The 26,132-nt window shown below is 40.7% G+C and overlaps 1 protein-coding gene across 2 annotated transcripts in view; it reads left to right on the top strand.

Annotated features, from left to right (window-relative positions):
* The window catches only part of GRK3 (G protein-coupled receptor kinase 3), a 452,072-nt gene that overhangs the window by 420,577 nt on the left and 5,363 nt on the right, over positions 1-26,132 (top strand). For both annotated transcript variants that reach the window (XM_073629456.1, XM_073629466.1), the window contains exons 14-20: positions 7,506-7,572; positions 7,721-7,821; positions 10,590-10,656; positions 14,611-14,706; positions 16,857-17,019; positions 18,490-18,626; positions 23,568-23,681. In XM_073629456.1, the coding sequence (XP_073485557.1) occupies positions 7,506-7,572; positions 7,721-7,821; positions 10,590-10,656; positions 14,611-14,706; positions 16,857-17,019; positions 18,490-18,626; positions 23,568-23,681 (745 nt within the window). The remainder of the gene's footprint in view (positions 1-7,505; positions 7,573-7,720; positions 7,822-10,589; positions 10,657-14,610; positions 14,707-16,856; positions 17,020-18,489; positions 18,627-23,567; positions 23,682-26,132) is intronic.

The raw sequence follows: 26,132 nt of genomic DNA, 5'->3' as shown, positions 1-26,132 counted from the left end.
ACACAATAACTACATATTAGTGTAGTTTAATAGCTTGCGTGTCTGGTCTGTGTGTACAAGTACAGTTGCATTACAGTTTATTAGTGTGTGGCTATATGAATAGATCTATATAGTCTTGTGACTTTATTGTGGCTCAAGCATTTATCTTTACAATCTGATCAACAGGTTAGCCAAGTACTAAAGTATCTGGTAATTCTAATCTTTGGTGCTGGTGTCTAACCCGGCACAAAGGCTTCCTCCCCATCCTCCTTTTGGATACCAAACGGCTTTGTGCACACCCTGCTCATTTCTGGGAAAGCAGTGGTTTAGGCAGGTACAGTGGATATAAAAAGTCTACACACCCCTGTTAAAATGTCAAGTTTCTGTAATGTAAAAAAATGAGACAAAGATAAATCATTTCAGAACTTTTTCCACCTGTAATGTGACCTATAAACTGTACAACTCAATTGAAAAACAAACATCTTTTAGGGGGTTAGGTAAAAATAAACCCTTTTATAACTAGGGATGTAGCTGTGTTCAGAATTAAGCAACCACATTCAAACTTATGTTAAATAGGAGTCCGTACACACCTGCCATCATTTAAGGTGCCTCTGATTAACCCCAAATAAAGTTCAGCTGTTCTAGTAGGTCTTTCCTGACATTTTCACATCCTACAGCAAAAGCCATGGTCTGCAGAGAGCTTCCAAAGCATCAGAGGGATCTCAATGTTAAAAGGTATCAGTCAGGAGAAGGGTACAAAAGAATTTCCAAGACATTAGATATACCATGGAACACAGTGAAGGCAGTCATCAAGTGGAGAAAATATGGCACAACAGTGACATTACCAAGAACTGGACGTCCCTTCAAAATTGATGAAAAGACGAGAAGAAAATTGGTCAGGGAGGCTGCCAAGAGGCCTGCAGCAACATTAAAGGAACTGCAGGAATATCTGGCAAGTACTGGCTGTGTGGTACATGTGACAACAATCTCCCATATTCTTCATATCTCTGGGCTATGGGCAAGACGGAAGCCTTTTCTTACGAAAAAAAAACATCCAAGCTTGGCTAAATTTTGCAAAAACCCATCTTAATTCTCCCAAAAGCATGTGGGAAAATGTGTTATGGTCTGATGAAACCAAGGTTGAACTTTTTGGTCATAATTCCAAAAGATATGTTTGGCGCAAAAACAACACTATACATCACCAAAAGAACACCATACCCACAGTGAAGCATGGTGGTGGCAGCATCATGCTTTGGGGCTGTTTTTCTTCAGCTGGAACAGGGGCCTTAGTCAAGGTAGAGGGAATTATGAACAATTCCAAATACCAATCTATATTGGCACAAAATCTTCAGGCTATTTTAACATGAAGAGGAACTTAATCTTTCAGCATGACAACGACCCAAAGCATACATCCAAATCAAGGAATGGCTTCACCAAAAGAAGATTCAAGTTTTGCAATGGCCCAGCCAGAGCCCAGACCTGAATCTGATCTGAAGAGGGCTGTGCACAGGAAATGTCCTCGCAATCTGACAGATTTGGAGTGTTTTTGCAAAGAAGAGTGGGCAAATATTGCCAAGTCAAGATGTGCCATGCTGATAGACTCATACCCCAAAAGACTGAGTGTTGTAATAAAATAAATAGGTGCTTCAACAAAGTGTTAGTTTAAGGGTGTGCACATTTATGCAACCATATTTTTATTTATTTTTTCTTCCCTCCAACTAAAAGATTTCAGTTTGTTGTTCAACTGAGTTGTACAGTTTATAGGTCACATTAAAGGTGGAAAAAGTTCTGAAATGATTTATCTATGTCTCATTTTTTTTTACATCACAGAAACCTGACATTTTAACAGGGGTGTGTAGACTTTTTATATCCACTGTATATCCAAACATTTATGAGTGTGTAACATTTGCATGTGAAACTATGGCAGTGTAATACTATAGAGAGCATATTTACAGTCATGAGACATTCACTGCAGGGGAATCAATCTCCATAATTTAAATAATATTGACCAGGAAGATACACCTACAGTTCATTTTCGGTACTTTATAAATCATCATACTTTATAAATATACACTTGTGTCTGTACAGGTTCACTTTTTATATCATGAGTTAAAAGCCTTGTACTGATACGTACAGCAAAGGGTGAAGGTAACAAACACTGTACACCAGGCACCCATTTCGCATTTGCTGCAATATCTTTCTGCCTGTGATTAAAATGTGATAGCAAACGTTGGCCTCTTATTAAGGAAACAGACAACACAGTTGTTAATCATTTTGGCAGTCTCTTGAAATCTGAGCAGACTTCAGAGCCCTGACGTAGCTGAGGGCGGTGAATAGAGCTGGCAGATAGTTGTATCCGACACTCCCAGAAGTGTCGCATCCCAATTAACTTTGCAGGACTTGTTACTAAATAAAGAAACTGCAAATTGAAAGAAGGACAAACAAATCTATAATTTTTTTTGTCGTTTGTATATGTGAATTGGCTTCAGATAGCAAATTCTGCTTTTTTTGCCTTCAGTGCTTTCAAAGTCACCGACCCACCCAGAATACTTGAGCAGCAAGTAAAGTCAAAACTCCTGAGCTGTATACATGTTCTCAGTAAGGCTGGGTCCACATCTATGCAGAGTGGATGTGGGTTTCCCCTGCATTCACTTTGCATAGCCGGAGATTGTGACCGTCTCTCTATGGAGAGCCGGCTCACACATCTCCGCAGCGGCTTCGGTGCAAATTGTATAGGAGTCTTGTGCATCTTTTGGTCCGTTTCAGGTCCAAATTCAACCCAAAATTTGGTCGGGCTGAAATGGAGAATGAAGATGCACCGGACTCCTTCTGTGAGCCGCTGCGTGTTCTAGTGTGAACCCAGCCTAAATGACTCCTCATCCAAGTCATCACATTAGGATGGCAAACAGGCATTTTCAGTTGAGGTTATTGGCCGGCTTTGCTGTTTGGAAGAAGTGCCTGGTTCGGAGGAATAGCTGAACGGGATTACAAAACCTTTGGCAGGATAACAGCTCACATAAACAATTATCAAATGTGTATTTAGGTGATGGTTACCTCTATAAATTCAACTCAACTTGTAGCCCGTTCCTTAAAGCGGAACTACATTGAATCTGAGCAGCACAAACCAAAAGCGCTATTTAGTTGATTTTTACTAATCAAAGAAAACTCGCCCATTCATCCAGGTCTCCATGCTTTAGTTTCCTGAGAAATCACTTTGAACCCCCCCTAGCATTTCTGCCATCTTGAGTAAGGGCAGATGAATCATGTAGTATTTACTTCCTGGAATGCCCTTAGCTCAGGCATACAGGAAGGTGTGCTTAGCTGAAAAAGCCCCTCCTCCCCTGCTGGAGACTCCTTGGATGTATGACATCATTTTGACATCAAAATGATGTATGACATCATTTTCCTAGGCTTGGAAATATGATATACTTTCTAGAAAACCAGGAAATAACTGAAGAAATGTAAAAAACAAAAAAAATGTTTAAAACAAGTAAATATGATACTTTCCTATCTGTTTACTAATGCTAGCAGAGCATGAGGATTACAAATAGTCAATGTTGATTGAGAGAGTGAAGTTCCACTTTAAATCCCTGTAGGCCGAGGTTGTTTGCCGCATTTAAGTGGATATTTACTTCTTCAGCAGCGTTTGCTGTTGTTGTATGGTTACACAGGCGACTGATTTCCTCCTCTTTAGAAATGTTTTTACTATGTATTTCTTGAATTATTGACAGTTGAGAGATTCATTTAACACATTACTATTTTATCTAGCCTTTACCTGACAGAGCTTGTAAAAATTCAGGGCAGTTTCTAGAATATTAGATATGGAACTTTATCTTATATTACCAATTGTTGAAACATGATTGCTAGAGGAGGTCATGCTTTATTAAATTGTATTGCCTACCTGTGCGATTTTTTCAGAGAGGATATTTTATTTGAATAATGCCATTTATTTTAGGGACATGGATGTGCTTTCAGCCGTGCGCTGACCTTGCATAATGTCCTTTGTACCAGTGTAAGAAGTCTAACGCTGCCCTCTGGTGCAGAAAACTGGTAATGTTCATTGGAGTGTGAAATAGACAGCGCTACAAATATAAATTTGTGTAAGCACAACTTAAATGGAGATCCTGCACAGAAATCATTGCAGGTAGAGTAGACTATGGGAGTTGTACTAATTAGTGGGTCCTGCTGCATGGGAAGTTTGTAATGTTGCAGATATTGTTCATTTTAGCATGTTTGTTCATTGGACCAGTCTGCACTGCATATGATGCTATTGAACATAAAGAAAGCAACAACCTGCATCAGATGGCATCTGCTGACCTGTTATGTGCATCGCCTTTTGTTTCAATGTACTACAGTTGGTGCTATTAAACATTCAAATAACTGAAACATGCATTAGATTCTAGGTCCTGGATTTTGTATCTACATGACATAACACAACACAGTATTTTCATGGGTTCATAAGTATGGGTTTCAGTGCTCCCTCCATTGCTCTCTGTTGTTTAGGATCCACATTAACACTTATGTAAAAGCCTGTTTTCAAAATGTTTTGCAAATATGTTTTTGAGTTTTAACCTTTCCCTAAACTATAAGGTGAACCTCACACGTGTCCCTAAAATGTACCCTCGCTCTTAAAGTGTTTCTAAACCCAGGAACAAAAAATGTATAAATTGCAACTTAGCAGTTGGCTAAGCAGGCTGTATTTTTTAGTTTTTTTCAGAGATTTTATTTTACTTCTTTAGCTGCACTTGATGTTTTTGACAGTTACACACTTTTCCATCCTAGGGTGACAACGCTCACTTAGTGTACTGTATATATGGAGGACAGAATTGTTACTCTAGAACAGAAAGTGTGATAGAACTACAGCTAGGGTTGCCACCTTTTCTTCAAGCCAAACCCGAACACTTTAGCAGCCTGGGACACCTTTTGGGTGCCACCAAGGAGAGTAGTAATGCAGTGCGCTACAGCGGACAGTGGGTGTGGCCAAATTGCTGTTGCTGACATCATTGCCCTGCCTCCCAGTGATGCCAAACCAGATAGCTGCCTACAGCTCCCGGAGGGCAACAGATTTGTGTGTGACTTTCTTGGTTACTTGGGGAGCCACAACTCAGTCTGAATAATGTGTCCGGGTTTCAGTCCGCCTGAAACCCGAACACCTGATTCAAAACCCGAACTGCCCGGGTGAATCCCGGACAGGTGGCAACCCTAACTACAGCATACCTTTCTCTTTTCCATAGTCCACAAGTAAACTGGGCAGAGCACTGCTTGAGATAAGTGTAGCATGAGCAATTCACAGGAAGTTAGGAGCTCACTGTATTTCTGGCAGAATCAACAGGTATTTTCTGTACAAAACACTTCCAGTTGTATATTTAACAGACCAAATAGGAGACGTGTGTTGGGTCTTTACACGTTCTTTAACATAAACCCGTTGTAAAAAGAAAATTGCAAGTCACCCACACACAGTCCTATGGTGCATGTGGTTACCTTTATAGCATCTAGCTCAGATTTCCCCAGCACTCTGAAAGTCACTGGCAGTTCTAATCTAGCATAGTCAACAAGTGTGTGCTGAATCCAGCCTGCCCCTAGTTGAGGCCTTGGGGATTGGCAGTTGGCTGGTCAGGCCCCAGGCACTACATTGTTAGGAGGCAGGTGACATGTTAATTGCAGCTTTTAACATGAAGGTGTACCAAGCTTTCTATACAGAAGCAATCAGAGTAGCAAAGAAATGGTGATAAAGTTATATCCCCTGAAGAGTGCGTGATTGGTTAGATAATTTGTTCTTTTTGTTCAGGCAGTTCCCCCTTTCGCTGATGCCAATTGCACACTTAAGTATATGTACGGTATAGCCAAAACATTTTGTTTTGTTTGGAGTAGGGAACGATTAGAACCCCTTTTTATGTTTTTGAATTTTTATTTCTGTCTGTCCATGGTGGGTAGTTTTGTATTTGGGTAGCTTTGTATTTTTGCTTATTGTGCTTTTGCTGGAGAAGAACCAATTTGTGGGAAAGTTACATTTTATGTTTTTTTTCTTTCATTTTTCAACAAAAGTGAGCTGCCATGTTCTTAAATCTACAGTTCGGACTGACATGACTCACTAAAAAGCACATCTACCACATTGAGCTAACAATCCCCCAAATTTCCTCTCACTCCCAGTTCCCTACGCTATCCATATTGTGTTCTTAAATGATGGGAAAAAAAACAAATGAGACTAAAAAAGTCAGAAATATTACCAAATACAGCCGCTATAGCAAGAGTCAGACTGCAAGCCAAGATTCGGAATCATGTGTTCACTGTGCACATACAACAAACCATGATACATATTGAGCTTCATTATGTGACAGAAATGAATCTTCCAATCTGATTAGGATTCCATAAATGACCAGCTCAATTTGTGTACAAATATTGCATGAACTGATCTTCCAAAATGATCATTCTCACCAGACAACTCTTTCAAAAACTTTTTTTTTTGCTTTAAATTATGATTAGACTTGCAAGTTTGTTTCTTTGCTGTGAACGTACCTATTGAATAGAGATTACCTTGCTTTACTGTACCTGTTACAACAAGACAAAGTGTGAGAAATTGTTGCATTTGGGACAGGAAGACTACAAGACTAAGAAAAATAAAAAAGTTCTCTTTGCCGTTCTAAAAAAAAATAATGTTCCCCACTGGAGAGATTTCCCATCACCTCCTGTCCCAAAAAAACACAAGGAAGATGTTTAATACTTCCCTGCCACCCGCACCACTGAACTTTGCAATCTTAGGCCCCTCTCAAATGGGGTGGACCCTGCCAGCTGTTCCCTATGGGTGGTCAGATGTAAACATTTCACCTGTCTGTTTACGCCCAACAACCATCTGATCCACCAGATGGATGAGGAATAGATCCCCCATCTGTCTGTTTTTAGCAGACAGGATTGGATTGGATGTCGGTGGGTGTCAACGGACACATGTCCATTGACACCCACCACTCCATAGAGGGCAATAGATGATTCAATCAGGTCCGCCTAAAAAACTGACATGCAGACCTGATTAGTCGGCCCGTGTGAAAAGGGCCTTGAGATGATTTTGCTAAAGGGTTTTCAGGGTATACTTACAGGTCGTCCACTGGATTCAACGTGTTTTTTTGTTTTAATAATAATGTTAGTAGTAATAAAGAGAGCAGTGATGATGTGCAACACCCCCTATTAAGCAGTCCCATTTCCCTTCACTAGTAAAACCAGTGTTTTTTGAGTTCTAGCTATGGCTTACTGTATTTTAAATGTTGCTTTTCACCTTCGAAAAGTCAGACTTTCATTTTAAATTCTTTTCTGGTTATACAGGTTTGTCACTAAGCACCTAAGAAAACAATTATTGCTTAGTGTGCTATACAAGGTATTATCTCTTGGTTCTGTAAGATGTAACAACTAATTCTGTTTCAAGGAGCTGACTACATACAGTATAGCTTTGATTGCATCCTCTGTAAAGACTTTTTTTTCTCAGGGCAATTCTTTTCTCTATGCACTAATTTTAGCTTCTTTCTTTTATACTGCAGTCACAGTCCTTTCAGACAGCATAAAACCAAAGATAAACATGAAATTGACAGGATGACACTCACCATGGTAAGCCTTTACTTGGTGAAATAGTCTATGTACTTCTTATTTTTTGTGTCTCATCCAATAGAACTTCTCTGCTGATAAATATGTAATCTTTTTGTGTGTTCATTGTCAGTAATGCTTAAAATTCATTTCTTCTCTAAAATATATGAAGAATGTGGAGCTACCGGACTCGTTCTCCCCAGAGCTCAAGTCGCTATTGGAAGGTCTTCTCCAGAGAGACGTCAGCAAGAGACTTGGATGCCAGGGTGGCAGGTTTGTAGTAGTTTGCATTTCATGTCACCTCAAATCTCTATTACACATATTGTCACAGTGTGGTAATCTGTTAACTCTCACTCAGGAGAAATGTAGGAATATGAAATCTGTAATATATGTAAGTGAGATGCAGAATCAGCTGAGGCTTCTTTAGGATTTGAATAGACTTGGGTCACTCTTGGCCACTAAAGAGGAAAAAGTTGAATGTTGTACTCTGAGTGCCACTATATCACATTGATCAGTGGGCATGGTGTAAAGCAGTGGTTCTCAACTTTAGTCCTTAAGTACCCCCAACAGGCCATGTTTTGGGAATTTCTCTTAGATAAAGTAGCTGTCCAAAATACCAAGTCAATGACTCTGATTTAAACCAACTGTGCAAGATAAAGGAAAACCTGAAAACATGGCCTGTTGGGGGTACTTGAGGACTGAGGTTAAGAACCACTGGTGTAAAGGAGCATGGTTATATAAAAACTTAGTTTACACTGCATGCATATGCCAAAGTACTTGCACCCACAAAAAAGTAATAATTGCTGTGCCAGTAAGACCTTTAGGATAGGTATAAAACTCCAAAGGATCACTTTTAACCCCCGGTTCACACTATAACCTGCATGTGAATTGCACAGGAACCACTGTATTCCTGTGCAATTTACATGAAATTCACTGCGGTGTGATTTGAGCCCATTTGTTTTGAATGGGCTTAAAGCGCACCACATCGCACCAAAGAAATGTAGGTATATTTTTTGGAGCCACACTACAAATGGATCGCTTGGTTGTTTTGTACCATGTGATCTGGAGAAGGCAAACTGAACTGCATTTGTGATATGTTTGAGGTGTCATTAACTATGTATTGACACCCACAGCAGATCGCAAAAAACAGTGTGATTGCAATACTGTGCAGGAAGCGTGCAGGGATCCCTGCTTTTCCGGCACAGCATATGTGTGAACCTAGGCTTTAAAATATTTTTTTTAAAAAGGGGAAACTTTTCCATGACATATGCTTTCTGTGCACATAATATAGCAAAAGTTAACAGGAGAACATCATTAAAATAGTAAGGGCCTACTTAAAAAGGAAGTAAACTTCCTCTGCTGACATTTACTTATAGGTAAGCCTATAATAAGGCTTACCAATAGGTAATGAAAATATCTCCAAAACGTACCGTTTAGAAGATATTTACATTACATACAGCCAATGACATCACTGGCGCATGCATTCTGAAGGAACAGCCACGGCTGCCATTCCTTCCGAGCCCTGTGCCGTAAACGCCGGCTTTCGTGCGCATGCGCGGGGGGGGAAGTCATTGCAGCTCTGGCCAATCACAGCGCCGGAGCCCGTGAACCTGGAAGAAACTCGGGGGGGGGGGGGAAATGTCAGCTGTCTTAGCGGTGTGCGGACGCCACTGCAACAGCTTTTTTCTAAGGTAGATATTTCATAATGAGCAAATATGCAATGCATACTAGCTCATTATGCCTTTCGTCTTACAGGGGTTTTTTTTTTTTTTTTTTTACTTTTTTTTTTGTCAGAGTTTACAACCTCTTTAACAACCAAAAACTGTTGAGACAATAAACGCTTTGATCAAGAATATGTGCAAAGTTTACAGAGTAGTTTGGTGTATGTAATGTACAGCATAGCTTACATAGTAGAATAGTAACAAGTATGTAATGTACCGCACAGCTTACAGAGTGCAGTGGTCAAGGGTATGTAATGTACAGCACAGTTTACAGACTGAAGCGGTGAACAGTGTATCTGGAGTATGCATTGTGAGAAGAGACTTACAAGTATCAGGTGGTTCAGTGATCTAAACACCCTGTATCCCCAACAGTAAATAAGCGGTCCTTATTTGACAATCATAGAAGCATTCTTCCCCTGCTCTACTTGACCTAACAAGCAAAGCGGTGCCTGGCACAGTGAGTAGAAGCTGGGGTGTAACTACATTCATGGCCAAAATGAAAAAACTTCCTTATGCTCAGTGAACATTTCTTTTAGGTAAACCTGATTATAATAACCGTGAAAACACTAAATAGGGATCATGTGGCAACAACAGTGAAAAATCTAGAATAGATAACATTCACAGTATTGTGTCCACAGTTCAGACAGGAGGCGGTGGTCAAAGAATGGAGCGTGGAATTTTTTCTTGGCACAGATTTTGCCCCTTTAATACCAATTCAGCATTACTAGAATACCAAAACATATCTGAGTATTGTTGTGGCCATTTATATCCAACAGTTTATTCTTTTTGCATTGGCAACTACCATCAGAATAAGTCACAAAGCATGCATCTTCTCAAACTGGTTTCACTTCACTGTATTCCAGTGGCATGCACGGTTCATCTCCATGAACTATGAACTGTGTGTGATACAAGAATCCTAAGGAATACTTCCACTTCACTACTGAATACATGCCATATAGAAATCAGGCTTTTCTGAAGAGGGTCTACCTAGTAGTAGATGGGTGCATCTAATTAATTGGCCGCTATCTTTAGATAAACCTAACATTCTATTGTATTGTTCGATTTGCATCGGAAGTGGTAAGTTGCCAAAAAACTGAAATATAAAGAGCAGCTTGAGCAAATGGCAGCACAGAAAAGGACTAGACTGTATGCAGAGTGATGAATATTACAGGTACAGTTGGTTGCATGGTTTGGTGACATTGTTACACATCTGTGTATGTGGTTTAAAAAAAAAAATAGGGGAAAATGTTTAATCTGTAATCAATACTATTTCAGTTATTAGCTGTACCTTTAAAATGATTCTCCTTTTTTTCCTTTCAGTGCTCTTGAAGTAAAAGAGCATCCATTCTTTAAAGGTATAGACTGGCAACAAGTATATATGCAAAAGGTAACTAATCTTACATTACTTCTTTGTGTAAACGTGAGCTAATTTTGGTTCAGAAAAGGAAATAGAGTACAGCCGTGGCCAAAAGTTTTGAGAATGACACAAATATTCATTTTCACAAAGTCTGCTGCCTCAGTTTTTATGATGGCAATTTGCATATACTCCAGAATGTTATGAAGAGTGATCAGATGAATTGCAATTAATTGCAAAGTCCCTCTTTGCCATGAAAATAAACTTAATCCCATAAAAAACATTTCTACTGCATTTGTGAAGAAGGCTTCAGGGTTCCCAAGAAAGTCCAGTAAACACCAGGACAGTCTCCTATAGTTGATTTAGCTGCGGGATTGGGGCTCCACCAGCTTGTTCAGGAATGGCAGTAGGCAGCTGTGAGTGCATCTGCACGCACAGTGAGAAGACTTTTGGAGCATTGCCTGGTGTCAAGAAGGGCAGTAAATAAGCCACTTCTCTCCAGGCAAAACATCAGGAACAAACTGATATTCTGTAAAAGGTACAGGGATTGGACTGCTGAGGACTGGGGTAAAGTCATTTTCTCTGATGAATACCCTTTCCGATTGTTTGGGGCATCCGGAAAAGCCTTGTCCAGAGAAGAAAAGGTGAGCGCTACCATCAGCCCTGTGTCATATCAACAGTAAAGCATCCTGGGACCATTCATGTGTGGGGTTGCTTCCCAGCCAAGGGAGTGGGCTCACTCACAATTTTGCCTAAGAACACAGCCATGAATAAAGAATGGTACAAAAACATCCTTTGAGAGCAACTTCTCCTAACCATCCAAGAACAGTTTGGTGATGAACTATGCCTTTTCCAGCATTATGGAGCACCTCGCCATAAGGCAAAAGTGATAACTAATTCACTTGGTGAGCAAAACATCAAAATTTTGGGTCCATGGCCAGGAAACTCCCCAGACCTTAATTCCCTTTGAGAACTTGTGGTCAATCCTCAAGAGGCGGGTGAGCAAAAAAACACCACAAATTCTGACAAACTCCAAGCATTGATTATGCAAAAATTGGCTGCCATCAGTCAGGATGTGGCCCAGAAGTTGATTGACAGCTTTCCAGGGTGAATTTCAGAGGTCTTGAAAAAGAAGCGTCAACATTTAAAATATTGACTCTATGCATAAACTTAATGTAATTCAAAATAAAAGCCTTTGACACTTATGAAGTGTTTTGTAATTATACTTCAGTATACCATAGTAACATCTGACAAAAAAAATCTAAAAACACTGAAGCAGCAGACTTAATTAATATTTGTCACTCTCAAAACTTTTGGCCACGGCTGTAGACTAAACTTTGTTTTAAAAGAGGTTTTCATCATCTGGATAAAATGATCCTGCACATATTGCCCAATTGGTTTGCTGAAGAGCTTGGTCACACCAGCTGTTCTGCATTTTTCCAACACAAAAAACCCCATAGACATGAGAAACTCCTCCATAGTTTTCAAAGGACTTTTCACAACATGTAGTGTTGTGAAGAAAGTACTGCATGCTAAATTTTGGGTGTCTTGGACTACAGTTTGCTTTTCAATTTTGCTGTCAATTCTGTCAAATTTGCTGTAATCTTAAAAAAAAAAAAGAAAGGGTCTCTGTGCTTTAACCCATGCATTCTAGTGTGAACAAGCCCTAATTTAAAAGGCCATTTTACAAATCTGTAATTTAAGTACATGATCATTTATGCCACTAAGATGTTAGTGCAACATTAGCTACTGTAGTATGATCAGCATGATCCTGCAATAGTAACTCTTTATTCATATTCCATTTTTATATACTTGATTCATTCCACGTCATAATGCACTGTGCAAAACACAAAGGAGAGCGCAAAGCTGCCCTAGTGTAACTCAGGTTTAATATGGTAAAGTTAAAAACACTACAATGGTCAAACTCACATTGTGTGAAGATAGATACAGCATTAGGATTCCACTGTGGCCACACTCCTATAACCACCTCAAGATCCCGACAGGGAAGGAGGAGCCGTGGACGTTCAACCTAGCTGCCCGGATCCTGGCAGCACATCCAAGGCTATCCACCACCATGCTCAAAGTGCAGAGCATGGTGGTGGATCCGGGCAGCTAGGTTGAACGTCCATGGCTCCCCCTTCCCCTGCCGGGATCTTGAAGTGGTTTTGGGAGTGCGGCCACAGTGGAATCCTAATGCTGTATCTATCTTCACACAAGTGAGTTTGACCATTGTAGTGTTTTTAACTTTACCATATTAAAGCTGAGTTACACTAGGGCGGCTTTGCGTTCTCTCCATTTTTGTTTTGTCTAGATATGTTCCTGCCCCCAGAGGATCTATAGAGAGCAGCAGCACCACCCTTTGACTTGTCCAATTATCACCAATAGCCAGCTGGTGGACTATACTAAACTGTTGATCAACGCACCTGCTTGTTTTCTTTTGTGTGAATTTTTTGTTTTTATAATGCACTGTGCACTTGGTTTGTTCAGCAGTGCCTCTCTGAACTGTTTCAGCTAAGCCGACCTTAGTTCGAATTTTGGCCAGTTCACCAGGGAACAGCTGAAATTTGAACCATGTATGGCCAGGCTGATTGTGCAGAAGCTGACCGATCTATCAACTTGGGTACAACCAGCCTTTTTTTTCATGCAATTATTGCCAGTGGCTTTAGTTGCTACCCGTAGTTACGATGTGTTCTCCCCCCCACCACCCCCTGCCGGGAGAACACAATAGCTCTGCAGGAGGGATTCCCCCATCAACACATAGGGGGTTATTTACGAAAGGCAAATCCACTTTGCACTGCAAGTGCACTTGAAAGTGCAGTCGCTGTAAATCTAAGGGGAAGATCTGAAATGAGTGGAAGCTCTGCTGATTTTATCATCCAATCATGTGCAAGCTAAAATGCTGTTTTTTATTTTCCCTGCATGTCCCCCTCAGATCTGCAGCAACTTTACTTCTAAGTGCACTTGCTGTGCAAAGTGGATTTTCCTTTAGTAAATAACCCCCAGAGTGTTACAGGAAAGAAAATCACACGGTCTATGGCAGTGATGGCGAACCTTGGCACCCCAGATGTTTTGGAACATTTCCCATGATGCTCAACTAAACTGCAGAGTTCATGAGCATCATGGGAAATGTAGTTCTAAAACATCTGGGGTGCCAAGGTTCGCCATCACTGGTCTGTGGCCAGGTCTACTCTCATATGTTGTGTATAAGTTTGAACCAGTTCCCTATTCTAGAAAGGTACATTTACCTGATATGGTTTGGCTTCATCAAGTTAATCAGATTTATGTGTGCATGCCATCAGTTAAAATGTATATACAGTGTTATCCAATAATTAATTTCAGCCAATCAAATTGCATCATGTACTTGTCTGACTTCAGTTTTTGCAGCCAAAACTGTGTCTGTGCTTGTCGACCACTTATTAAATTAGACTTACTAGGTTTGTCCCCCACAATCCTTTACTACATAGAGCTGTATTTTCTTAATGTTTTCACCAAAGATTAACATATTTTCAACTGGATTTAACTGGAAAATATGTAAGGCCTGGATGAAAATTAATACATATTTTCTCTGTCTCAAAACAAGCATGTTTTTGTTGGATGTAAGGCATTGTCTTCCTTGCTCTCCTTGCTGCCAGTGCTCTGCTTTTCTACTCTTTGGGTTGGGGCCAGGACCTTACCATCCCCAAGTACAATGCAGGACTATTGGTTACACATTGTATGTGAGGATGGAGCTTCTTAGAGAAGAGGCTTTGGGGGAATGATCATCCAGAATGAAAGAAGGCAGCTGGAGAGAGGAATAAGGTAAGTATTACAGCTTATTGCTGTACCCTTAGACTTACAGAGCTTTAACTTTTGTAGTGCGGGTGAGCTCTGCTGCTAGGGGGATTTTTTTGTTTTCTAGTGTCTGAAATTAAGCTTTATGCATACTTAAAAGGTATGAAAGTATAAGGGATTGATCGCTGAACAATACATTTTTGTTTTTTATTTCAGTATCCTCCACCGCTGATTCCTCCTCGAGGAGAGGTGAATGCAGCTGATGCATTTGACATTGGCTCCTTTGATGAAGAGGACACAAAAGGCATTAAGGTATGTTATATTCTAGGTGTTCTACAATTAACAGCAAGTTTAAGGCTACTGCATTCACACTATTACGTGTGGTGGCTGCTTTAATTTTCTTTGTTAGGCTTTCTATTAAACTGGTGAATCCGCCAGTAAGTCTGTTGTGTTTCAACAGAACAAGCTCTCCTGCAAATGAATCAGTTTCCAGTGTTGAGACAACCCATTTACCACTGACAGGGGTGCTTACAATGATCAGCTTTAATCACCTCTTATTTATTCATGTGAAACCTTTATCCCAAAAGAAAAAAAAAACTTGTTTTAACTGCATGTGTAACTGCAATGTAAGCTGGAGTTTGGCTTCAGTTTGTTAGTGTTAGTCTAAATTTACTAGACATCTAACACTACCCCCCCCCACCCCCCCCCCCCCCCGACTGACAATGCTGCTGTCCAAAGGTGCCTCTGTGCTTCAGATTGGGGGCACTCTAATACAGGAGGTGTGTTAATGGCCAGATCACAAGGTGCAAACAGAGGTAAAAAAAAACCTAATGCAGCCACCACATTTAAGGATTGGTAATCTGCACTATATAACATTTTTAGTTTTTGGGTTTAATACCACTTTAATTTTGAATGACACCCCAACCCACATATACAGTAAGCACCAAAAGATGTGAATACATCACACTGCACAGATACTGGGGTATATTGACAGCACATTCAAAATGAACCCACTGCATGTCAGTGCATGATAACACGGCACAATATTGTAAATAAGCCCTAAAGGAAAACCCCTGCCCACTCTCTGCCCCATCAGTAAATGCTTATCTTTCCTGCACTCCCTATTTGCTCTGCTCATCCCCAGGGGAAAAAGGAGATACAGTTGTGCTCATAAGTTTACATACACTGGCCGAATTTATGATTTCTTGGCCATTTTTCAGAGAATATGAATGATAACACAAACACTTTTCTTTCACTCATGGTTAGTGTTTGGCTGAAGCCATTTATTATCAATCAACTGCGTTTACTCTTTTAAAATCACAATCACAACAGAAACTACCCAAATTATCCTAATCAAAAGTTTACATACCCCAGTGCTTAATACCGTGTCTTGCCCCCTTTAACATCAATTACAGCTTAAAGTCTTTTGTGTCTACAGCTTAAAGTCACGGTGATCACCCAGTGGTGATTAAATACCACCAAAAGAAAGCTCTATTTGTATGAAAAAAATTATAACAATTTTATATCGGTACAGTGTTGCATGACCGCGCAATTGCCATTCAAAATGCAACAGTGCTGAAACCTGAAAATTGGCCTGGGCTGGAAGGGGGTAAAAATGCACGGTATTGAAATGGTTAAACTAGAACATAGGAGAGGGATAAAAGATAAAGAAGATGCATACTCCGTGAGTGATTAAATCAGCTGCTGAAAGTGCTTAATATTTTGAGAATTTAATATCCCTTTAACAAAAAAAGATCATAGCAAGGGTATACAGTAATGTTGTATTCAGATTTATTAAATTCTTTTCACATAAACTCATTTGATTTAAAACCTCTACATAGATCTTTGAATTAAATATGTAAATAAGTTAAAGAATATGTCAACCATAAATTTCATATTCCTGATATGTGCATGCTGTACCATGTACTTGTATGAGAAAGTATTGTGAAATCTCTGGTGATCCTGCCAGTCCCTCTGCTTTCCTATTAAAAACTAACCACACTAGGCAGGAGAGAACAACATGGTCAGTTCTCTGTGCTATACTGTGAACTCAGCTTGCTCTTCTCCAATAATCAGACTTGTCATGACACCTTCCCCCTCCTGCACAACCATTCAGTGGGAAGACCAGTGTCCTGCTGCTTCTCCTCCCCCAGCTCTCTAAGATCCTTATGCATCTGAGAACAGAGGTTATGTGATCACTTATAGGTAAAGGTATGTATAATATTTTTTTCTATGCATACACAAATGTTTTCCCTTTCATTTTTGTTTTGGGTTGTTTTACAAGGTAAAGATTTACATAGACTTTAAAGTATTTAGTGCTTTTCAGTAAATCTTTTCCATAAGCAATAAGAAATACATAGTGTTGTTGGACAATGCCCCATCTGTGTGTATACAGATAGATGGACTGTTACATTTATCCCAGATTACCCTCTGCGTAACACTTGACATTTTGTTTTTGTTAGTTGCTTGATAGCGATCAGGAGCTGTACAAGAACTTCCCTTTGGTTATATCTGAGCGCTGGCAACAAGAAGTAGCAGAAACGGTTTATGAAGCTGTCAATGCAGATACTGATAAGATTGAAGCCCGAAAAAGAGCCAAAAACAAGCAGCTGGGACATGAAGAAGGTAAAAATTGTTCAGGGTACAAAAATGTAGTCTACAAATTTGAAATAATACATGTAGGATTGTTGTTAGTATTGTTGGTAGTTTTGTACCTTCACCATTAATGTCATTGATAGTTTGCAGTATGACTTGCACAGCAAAGGTTACTTTTCACACCTAATTTACCATTCCTGCATGACACTGTGCACATCCACTGAAATAATATACACAACTGATAAAAAAAAAAAACTTAAAGCGGAGGTCCGCCGAATTTTTATTTTTTTTTAAGTCAGCAGCTACAAATACTGCAGCTGCTGACTTTTAAAATAAGGACACTTACCTGTCCAGGGCGCCCGCGATGTCGGCACCCGAGGCCGAACCATCCCTCGGTCCTCAGATGCTGCCGCCGCCATCTTCGGTAAGGGAATCAGGAAGTAAACCCTTGCAGCTTCACTTCCTGGTTCCCTACTGCGCATGCGATGGTCGTGCTGCGCAATCCAAATGGTCCCTGCTGTCTCTGGAACCCGTGTGTCTCCCAGCAGACAGCAGGGGGGGACGGGAAGTGGCATAGACCCCCCGCGGGGGTCTATGCCCTGAATTGGGTGCAAATACCTGTATTATACAGGTATCTGCACACCCCTCCCCCCTGAAAGGTGCCAAATGTGACACCAGAGAGGGGAAGGGTTCCGAAAAGCGGAAGTTCCATTTTTGTGTGGAACTCCGCTTTAAATCTGTTTGGGCAAATGTAACCTAAATGTTCCCTGTCATTTAAACAATTGTCTATTGTTATACAGTAATTGTAATTTTAACACACTATCTGTTTCAAGCGGTGTTCCGCCCACAGCTGCAAAAATTAAAAGTCAGTAGCTACACATACTGCAGCTGCTGGCTTTTAATAATAGGATACTTACCTGTCCTGGAGTCCAGCGATGTTGGCACTGCAGCTGATGTTTACATCAGCTGTCGGGTGCATGCCGCTGCCATTGCGGGTAAGGGAACCCGGCAGTGTAGCCTTACAGCTTTATGCCGGGAACCCTACTGCGCATGCGCAAGGCTTGGCTTCTCTCTCCTCCTGGCCCAGCTGCAGGGGGAGGAGGAGCGAGCCAAGCGGCGGCGTTGTGGGCCACGGCCAGGACTCCTGGAAGTGGGAACAGTATCCACTCCCTAATCCCCCCGAAAGGTGCCAAATGTGGCACCGAAGGGGGGGGGGGGACAAATCAGTGGAAATTCCACTTTTGGGTGGAACTCCGCTTTAAAATTGTGTCGCTTTTATGATGTTTCCATTTAAAGGATTTAAACTGGCTTTTCCTATAGTAGATCCATATACTCTTTGCCTTCTGTTTTTTATATCTATATATCTGTTTATATGGATGTCTAAGTAAGGAAGATTAAATAATAGTGACAGACAATAACAATCCATTTTGCCATAATATATGGTTTCTACTGTAACATGTTTACTTCAGTAATTCTGACAGTCATTCTCACATTGCACAGATTATGCACTAGGAAAGGACTGCATCATGCATGGATATATGCTGAAGTTGGGGAACCCATTCCTGACCCAGTGGCAGCGACGATACTTTTACCTCTTTCCCAACAGACTTGAATGGAGAGGAGAAGGAGAATCTCGGGTGAGGCAACTTGAAATAAAAATGAGTCTGTTAGCTTTGCCATTAGTTTTATTGTGCCCAGAAATTCTATTCTAGACAAGATGGTTTGAAGGTTTATACATTAGGTGGACAAATTTGCATTGGGTATTCAGAATCAATATATCAGTTTGCAGATGCTTACTGCTCATGCTTCAACATTGACTTGTGTATGTGGACAAATGATTAAAGATCTACATCTCTGAATAGTCAGTTTCAGAGATCTATGAGCATTTTTGTAGTGCTAGAGAAAAATTGTTAGAAAACCTAGAAGCAGGTGGATATCTTTGTTATAGATTAGAGCACTTACACAACAGGCAGATATTTTATTACTTTAGATGAAGTAGGTAGGATTATTATAAAGCCTAACTCCAGCCTTGCTAATGCTTTAAATAGTTCATTAGAGCCAAGCCGGCTTCACTGCCGGCGCTACCATAATGCTGCTTAAGCAACCACCTTAAGGCGCTAGAATAGGGGGGTGAGGGGAAGGGTAAAATCCGAATACCCAGCCACTTGCTGGGGATTTGGATTTTTACAGTGCTGAAATCGTTTTTTTTTTACACTCTCCCGGCCGCTATAGTGAACGGCAGTGTATGTACTTTAGTAAAGCCAACTGTCAGCTTTCATGTGGACACAAGCGGCTGTGAAGCCGCCTATCACTTCCTACTCTGCTGGGAAGGGCAGCGGGAGCTCAGGGGACCCCAGTCCGTTCGGCCCCCTCCTGTACATAAGTGATGTGTATTATGTCACTTTGTGGACCGGAACTGTCATTCTCTGGGATCAGTGCTGCAGTTTGCAACTGAAGGAACACAGTCTGTGTTCCATCAGCTGCAGTGGTTTAGAGAGGAGACATCCAGAGTCTAATAGACCATAGATGTCTCCATAAAGAGAACCTGTCACCTATATGCTATTGGCCCCCTATGTGATAGCAATAACATTTATGTAAAAATAAATAAAAATTAAACCAAACATGTTTTAAGTATATAAGTAGACATATACATTTTTTTTAGCGTGGGGCACCAAGGTATGAAAATGGCAATTGTCCTTCACATGTTCTATATCAGCGCGCACGCCAGAGTGAGAGCAATAATGTTAGAACAAGTGTTCCTGCGTAACTCTAAAATGATGTCCTGTAGGAGTTTTTAAAACATTGCTGGCACATGCAGTTTTAGGGTTTGACATGTTTGGTATCTATTTACTCGGCACAACCTCATCTTTTATATTTTACAAAAAAAATAGGTAATAAATTGCATTTATATGACCAGAAATGAATTGTATTTTTTACTGAAATGTTGCCTTTCATTAACAGTTGCACTAATGTCGTGTAACATAAAATATTCAAACTACCAACATTTTATTCTCTTTGGGTGTCTGCTTTAAAAAAAAATAAATATATATATATATATAATATATTTTGGGGCTTTTAACCGCTTCCCGCCTTATAGGCCATCATATGACGTCCTGGACTTTGAGTGGGGATATCTGAATGAGGCAATATCCAGATATCATCTTCTTCAGCTGGCGATTCTGTGCACCCTAAGAACAATCATAGTGGCAGTTCAGCCACTTGATCATTCTTACAGGTGGCGGGAGGGGACATCCTCCCCCTCCTGCCGCCCTCTGGGGCTTCTCCAGTGCCCATGAAATGCAGCCTTATTACACAGCTGCTAGGGCTGAGCTGCTGGCCCTGGGAGTCTGGCTGCTGGGGCCAGGGGTCTGGCTGCTGGAGCTGGGCTGCTGGTCCTGGAGTCTGGCTGGTGGGGCCAAGGGTCTGGCTGCTGGGGCTGGGGCCTGGCTGCTGGGGCCAAGGGTCTGGCTGCTGGGGCCAAGGGTCTGACTTCTGGGCTTCTGGGGCTTGGGCCCGGTTGCTAGAGCCGAGGGGCTGGCTGCTGGGGCCGAGGGGCTGGCTGCTGGAGCTGGGCTGCTGGTCCTGGGGCCAAGGGTCTGGCTGCTATGGCTAAGCTCCTGGTCCTGGGGTCTGGCTGCTGGTCAGCCATCCCAGTCAGAGAATTCCCCAGAAGGAAGGGGGTGGGCAGAGGCAGAGAGAAGACTGGGCACCCATGATCTGCAGGCTGTAGCAATTAGAAATAAAAAAAAAAACATTCTCCAGTCAAGCGGACTCTTACATTACTTTCGGGTGCCGCCGCACAATAATCTCCTGTGCAACAAGTACATGACAGTCCCGATCTTGCCGGGCTGATTGATATAGAAGAGACCAGGACTGTCATGTGCTTGTCGCACAGGAGATTATTGTGCGGCGGCACCTGAAAGTGGACTGGGGAAAGTTTTTTCTTTTAATAGCTACAGCCTGCAGATCACAGACAGTGCACAGTCTTCTCTCTGCCTCCGCCCACCCCCCCACCCACCCCCTCCTTCCCTTCCCTGCTGAATTGGCCGGATCGACCCGACCTTAAAAAAAAAAGTACCCATGCAGCAGCCAAAGCAGGCTGGTGCCCCCTCTGCCTCAGCTCACAGCGCCTTACATCCGCCTGTCACTCAGCCACAGACAGCGCAGCCGTACTCCATTCGGCCGCTCGGGCTGCTCTGTCTGTCTGTGATGGACCCAGCCGGGAGACGCTCGTGGGAGACTTGGGATGTCTGAGAACACAGCACTGTACACTGTATGTAGCTGGTGTTACATACAGTTTATAGAGCACTTGCAGCGGACGCACGTATTAGCAAAGGGAATAGTTGTTACCCAAGCACACCGTGGTGCAGCGTACATATAGAAAGTTTGTTGATAATGTTGTTTTCTCATTTAGGAACCCTGGCGTATTTATAAAAAAAAACATCACTTGGTAAGGTGGTAACAATCCGCATTCCTCTAGATATTGTTATAGTTTAGCTGTGACCTGGTTCCAGAAATCCCTTTTTACATTAGAATCCCTAATGTAGCTTGAAGTCTAATGCTTATCTGAAATGGCAATGATTCAGGGCTTTTAGCATGAATTGGTAAATTAAATAATCATAAAAATGAATAGCTTTTAGAAATGCATAATTACTTCCCAGAAAACACTTTTAGAAAATATGTTTACTTTATTGATAAAATAATGCAAAGAGCAGTGATGATGTCAAAAGTACAGTCACCATTGGTAACCAGCCAATCCCCTGAAATCTGATGATTTAACCAGTTCAGCTCTCGCACCTCTAAACCCCCATGGACCAAAGCAGTCTTTACATTTTTGCTATTGGCCTATTTATTTGCCAAAAATTTTGTCATTACTTAAAGCAGAGCTCCAGCCAAAAGGGGAAGCTCCGCGGGCACATTTGGCACCTTTCAGGGGGGAGCGGATACCCGTCAAAACCAGGTATCCACTCCCATTTCAGAGTAAGATCATCACAATCGTGCGGCAATCTACGACATTTCTGGCCCCTCCTTCTTCCCCACGCTGCCTTCTGGGAGACGCACAGGTTCCAGAAGACAGCGGGACCATTCAGAAAGTGCAGTCTGACTTGCCTTAGTTTCCCTTAGTGAAGATGCCGGCGCCTTCACCCGATGCCTACATTGCGGGATGTCTGGACAGGTGAGTGTCCTTATATTAAAAGTCAGCAGCTACAGTATTTGTAGCTGCTGACTTTATATATATATATATATATATATATATATATATATATATATATATATATATATATATATATATATATATATATATATATATAATTTTTTTTTTTTTTTTTTTGTACAAGCTGGAACTCCTCCTATTTAAGATAACAATAAATATATTTTTTTTTTCTTTGTGATCTTGCCTGGCAATTATATATACATTTTATTGCAATCCATAGACAAAAGGCATGATGGCCTAAAAAAATAAAAAAATGTATTCTATAAGGCAGGGTTTACATATATGCAGGGCCAGTTTCCATTCAGCAATTCAGGTGCGAATTTGACACTTAAATCGCACCTGAACCAGACTGAAAAACACAAAGGACCCTCTTTTTACTAGAACACAACCCGGCCCGCGTATATGTGAACCGACTCAATTGAAAGCAAGTCTGGTTCACGTTATGCAAATCTGATGCAGTTCAAAATGCATATGTGTGAACCAAGCCTAACTTGTCCTGTTTAAACTGACACTAAAATCATGGGGGTTTTTTTGTATGGCACAAAACAGTAAAAGATTGTAAAATAAAGCCTTTTTTCCAATTTTTTACAGTTTTATTTTTTGTTACAATTAAAAAATTATTAAACATAAAAAAAAGTTTTAAAAATTACAACTGGTTACAAAAATAGAAATTACGGAAAAAAAATGGCAATAAAATAATAATACGATGGCATAATTAGGACTGGTTACTGTATACTAAAAGCTATTGAGGTGTTTAATTAAAAACAAAAACCTTTTTTCTTTTTGGTCAGTTTGCTTTAACTGACACCATATGCATATGCTCTCATTCCATTTGACCTGCAGATGAATAAAATAGTAGATAGAAAAGTAACAATGTTACTATGTATCCCTATCCCATTTGTGAACAGTGTCCATTTTTTTACAGCAGGAACTATTGCACCTGCTGTATTTATGTAGCACCTTCCAGCTGTCTTTTTAACAGCTGGGAATTTCTGGCAAGTGTGAAGGGGGACCCTAAAGTGGGGCAGAAGGACAAAGGTGTACTTACACACACCATGTGGTATGTGTAGCACACCCATTGTTCACAGCTGGTTAAAGATTCATTTTGATGGATTGAATTAAGTAATTGCATAGCGTGTTCTCCAGCAGTAACATTAGAAATATTTGAGCGTATTAGGATAGTCTCACTTGCACCTGTCTGTCTTGCCATACTAGCTTGTGGTGTTTAGTTTTAATTTTCCAAAGAAGTGTAATTTGAATTATATTCCTTTTACGTATAGTGTTTATATATAGAAGTGTTGTCCAATACAGGGTTGGATCTAATTCCCAAATATCTGTCTTATTTTTTTCTCCTATCGTGCAGCAAAATCTTTTGACAATGGAACAGATAGTCTCTGTGGAAGATACTCAGATCAAGGACAAGAAATGTATCCTGTTAAGGATCAAAGGAGCAAAACAGTTTGTTCTGCAGTGTGAGGTAAATCACTGTTATCTGGGAATCCGAAATGAGCTCATGTTACCCTTTCTTAATATTTTTAATCTTCATTATATTGTGTTCACTATTCATTAAATCAAGCCATCTAAAGTTAGGCTTTTGTTTTTGCTTTTTTTTTCATTTGTATAGCACTCACAATTTTCTGCAGCTCTTTACAAAGAGCAGCGAGCTGTCCACATTAACCCCTGAACAGTTGCATTTGAAAAGACTCTGGAAAATGTGTGTTTGCTGCAAATATAAAAAAATGTATAATATTTAAAAATGTTAATAAAAGCAGTATTAAACCCAAAAACAAAAGTGTAATATATTGCAACTTCCGAATCTTTAATGTGGTGGCTGCGTTATTTTTTTTTTTTTTAGGCTTTTTTTTCTCTTTATTCTCACCTGATAATCTAGCCAGTAACACATCTCCACTCCACTGGAGGAGACACCTTTTGGATGGTAGCATTATCAATCTAGGTAGAGGGTAGTGTTAGGCCAGCCATAGACAGTTCGAATGCTGACCTGGCCGAGATTCAAACCGTGTGTGGGCAGGCTGATTGTACCAAGTTAATCGATCATCTTGGGTTTAACCAGCCTGCCACATTTTCTTGCTATGATTACTAGTGGCTAGCAATAATAGCAAGAAAGATTGTATAGCCACTAGCAATAATCACTGTCTTTATCTGAGGAGACAATTGCTTGGCAGGAGGGACTCCCCTGTCAGCACTGTCTGTGTTGATGGGGAATCATGCAAATTTCTTTCCTGCAACCCATCGAAATTTGCACCATCTATGGCCTGCCTAATGCCGTGTACACGCGATCGGTTTCCTCGTCGGAAAAAGATATGACGGCTTTTCCGACGGGATTCCGCTCAAGTTTGTCTTGCATACACACAGTCATGCAAAAGTTTGCTGAAATTAAGACCGTCAAGAACGCGGTGACGTACAACACTACGATGAGCCGAGAAAATGACGTTCAATGCTTGCGAACATGCGTCGAATTGTTTCCGAGCATGCGTAGGGATTTTGCGCGTCGGAATTGCCACAGACGATCGCATTTTCGGATAGGAACTTTTCCCGACTTATGCTGGTCATACACTATACGAAAAATCAGCCGAAATTCGGTCATTTAGACAGTTCGTTTGCTTTTCGGCCAGTTAATGGGCACAAAATCGATAATCGTTGGGACGTTTTTGAGCCAAAAAAAGAACGACAAGTTTGGAAATTTTCTGCCCAACGAACGATAAGTTGAAAGGTTAATGTGTTTTCCGTCCGAACTGTTTGCACTAGGTATATGTAAAAAAAAACAAACAAAAAATGCAATCATTTATGTTCACTAAAAATGCAATGATTTATGTAATAATTTATCGGTCATTACATGATGGCACTATTGTTTGCGCTCACGGTTGAATGTTTGTTTTTTGAAAATGGGTTTGGCCGATTTTTCGTATAGTTTATGGCCAGCATAAATTGGCCAGATTAGCAGGTAAGCTCCTGCTGCTGTCAATCAAATCCATTGACCCGGGGGCGGGGCTGAGTCCAACATTCGTGTCTATGGACGCAAATGCTTGACTCAGGAACGCGCCCACAAGGTAACCCCCCCCCCCCCCGGGAGAGCGCTTCTCCTAGGGCAGTAATGGCGGACCTTGGCACCCCAGATGTTTTGGAACTACATTTCCCATGATGCTCATGCGCTCTGCAGTGTAGATGAGCATCATGGGAAATGTAGTTCCAAAACAAAACATTTGTTTTTTTTAAAGAAAACCAAATGCAATACATATTGCATTATTTAGCATTAAAATATAAAGAAACTTATGCACAGTAGAGGCCAACTATAGAGGTAATTGCGTAATTGTATACAATACAAATCACAGATAGAACTATACAAATCGGTTTGTAAAAATATTATTCCTGAGTATCTTTATGAAAATATATGTGTTCTTGATATAGAGTATACTGTACAACAAATATGCAGGTAAAAAGAAAGAGAAATGTGGTGGTAGTAGCAGACAGAAAAGACAGGGTCTGGTAATGAGAGATAAATGTACACAAGTGCAAGATGCCTATAGTCTTTAGATCTGTGTGACACCAAAACGATAGGAGCTTGTGTATGAAAAGTGCAAATTCGCATCGGAGACGCGGCAGAGATATGTGAACCGGCTCCATAGAGAGCCGATCAAATTCTCCTGCTATTGCGAATAGGATGCGGGTTCCCCTTCCTGCATCCAATTTGCATAGGTGTGAAACCAGCCTTAGATTGCATAGTTATTTCTTCCATATTTGTACTTCAGTCTTTGAATTTAAGTCCTAATTAAAGGGATGCTACATTTTTAGAAGGCCATTAAAGGCCATTGATACTATGGCTGCAATAAGCAGTTTTTAAAGTTTTTTTTTTTTTTTTTTTTTTTTTTATCCTCAGATTTATTCTAAATGCAAAAACAAGAGCCACAAT

Source organism: Aquarana catesbeiana, linkage group LG01 (genome assembly GCF_042186555.1).
Source record: "Aquarana catesbeiana isolate 2022-GZ linkage group LG01, ASM4218655v1, whole genome shotgun sequence".
Classification (NCBI taxonomy): Eukaryota; Metazoa; Chordata; class Amphibia; order Anura; family Ranidae; genus Aquarana; species Aquarana catesbeiana.
Note: the sequence above shows the minus strand (reverse complement) of the source record. Positions and strands in the feature narration are given on the sequence as shown.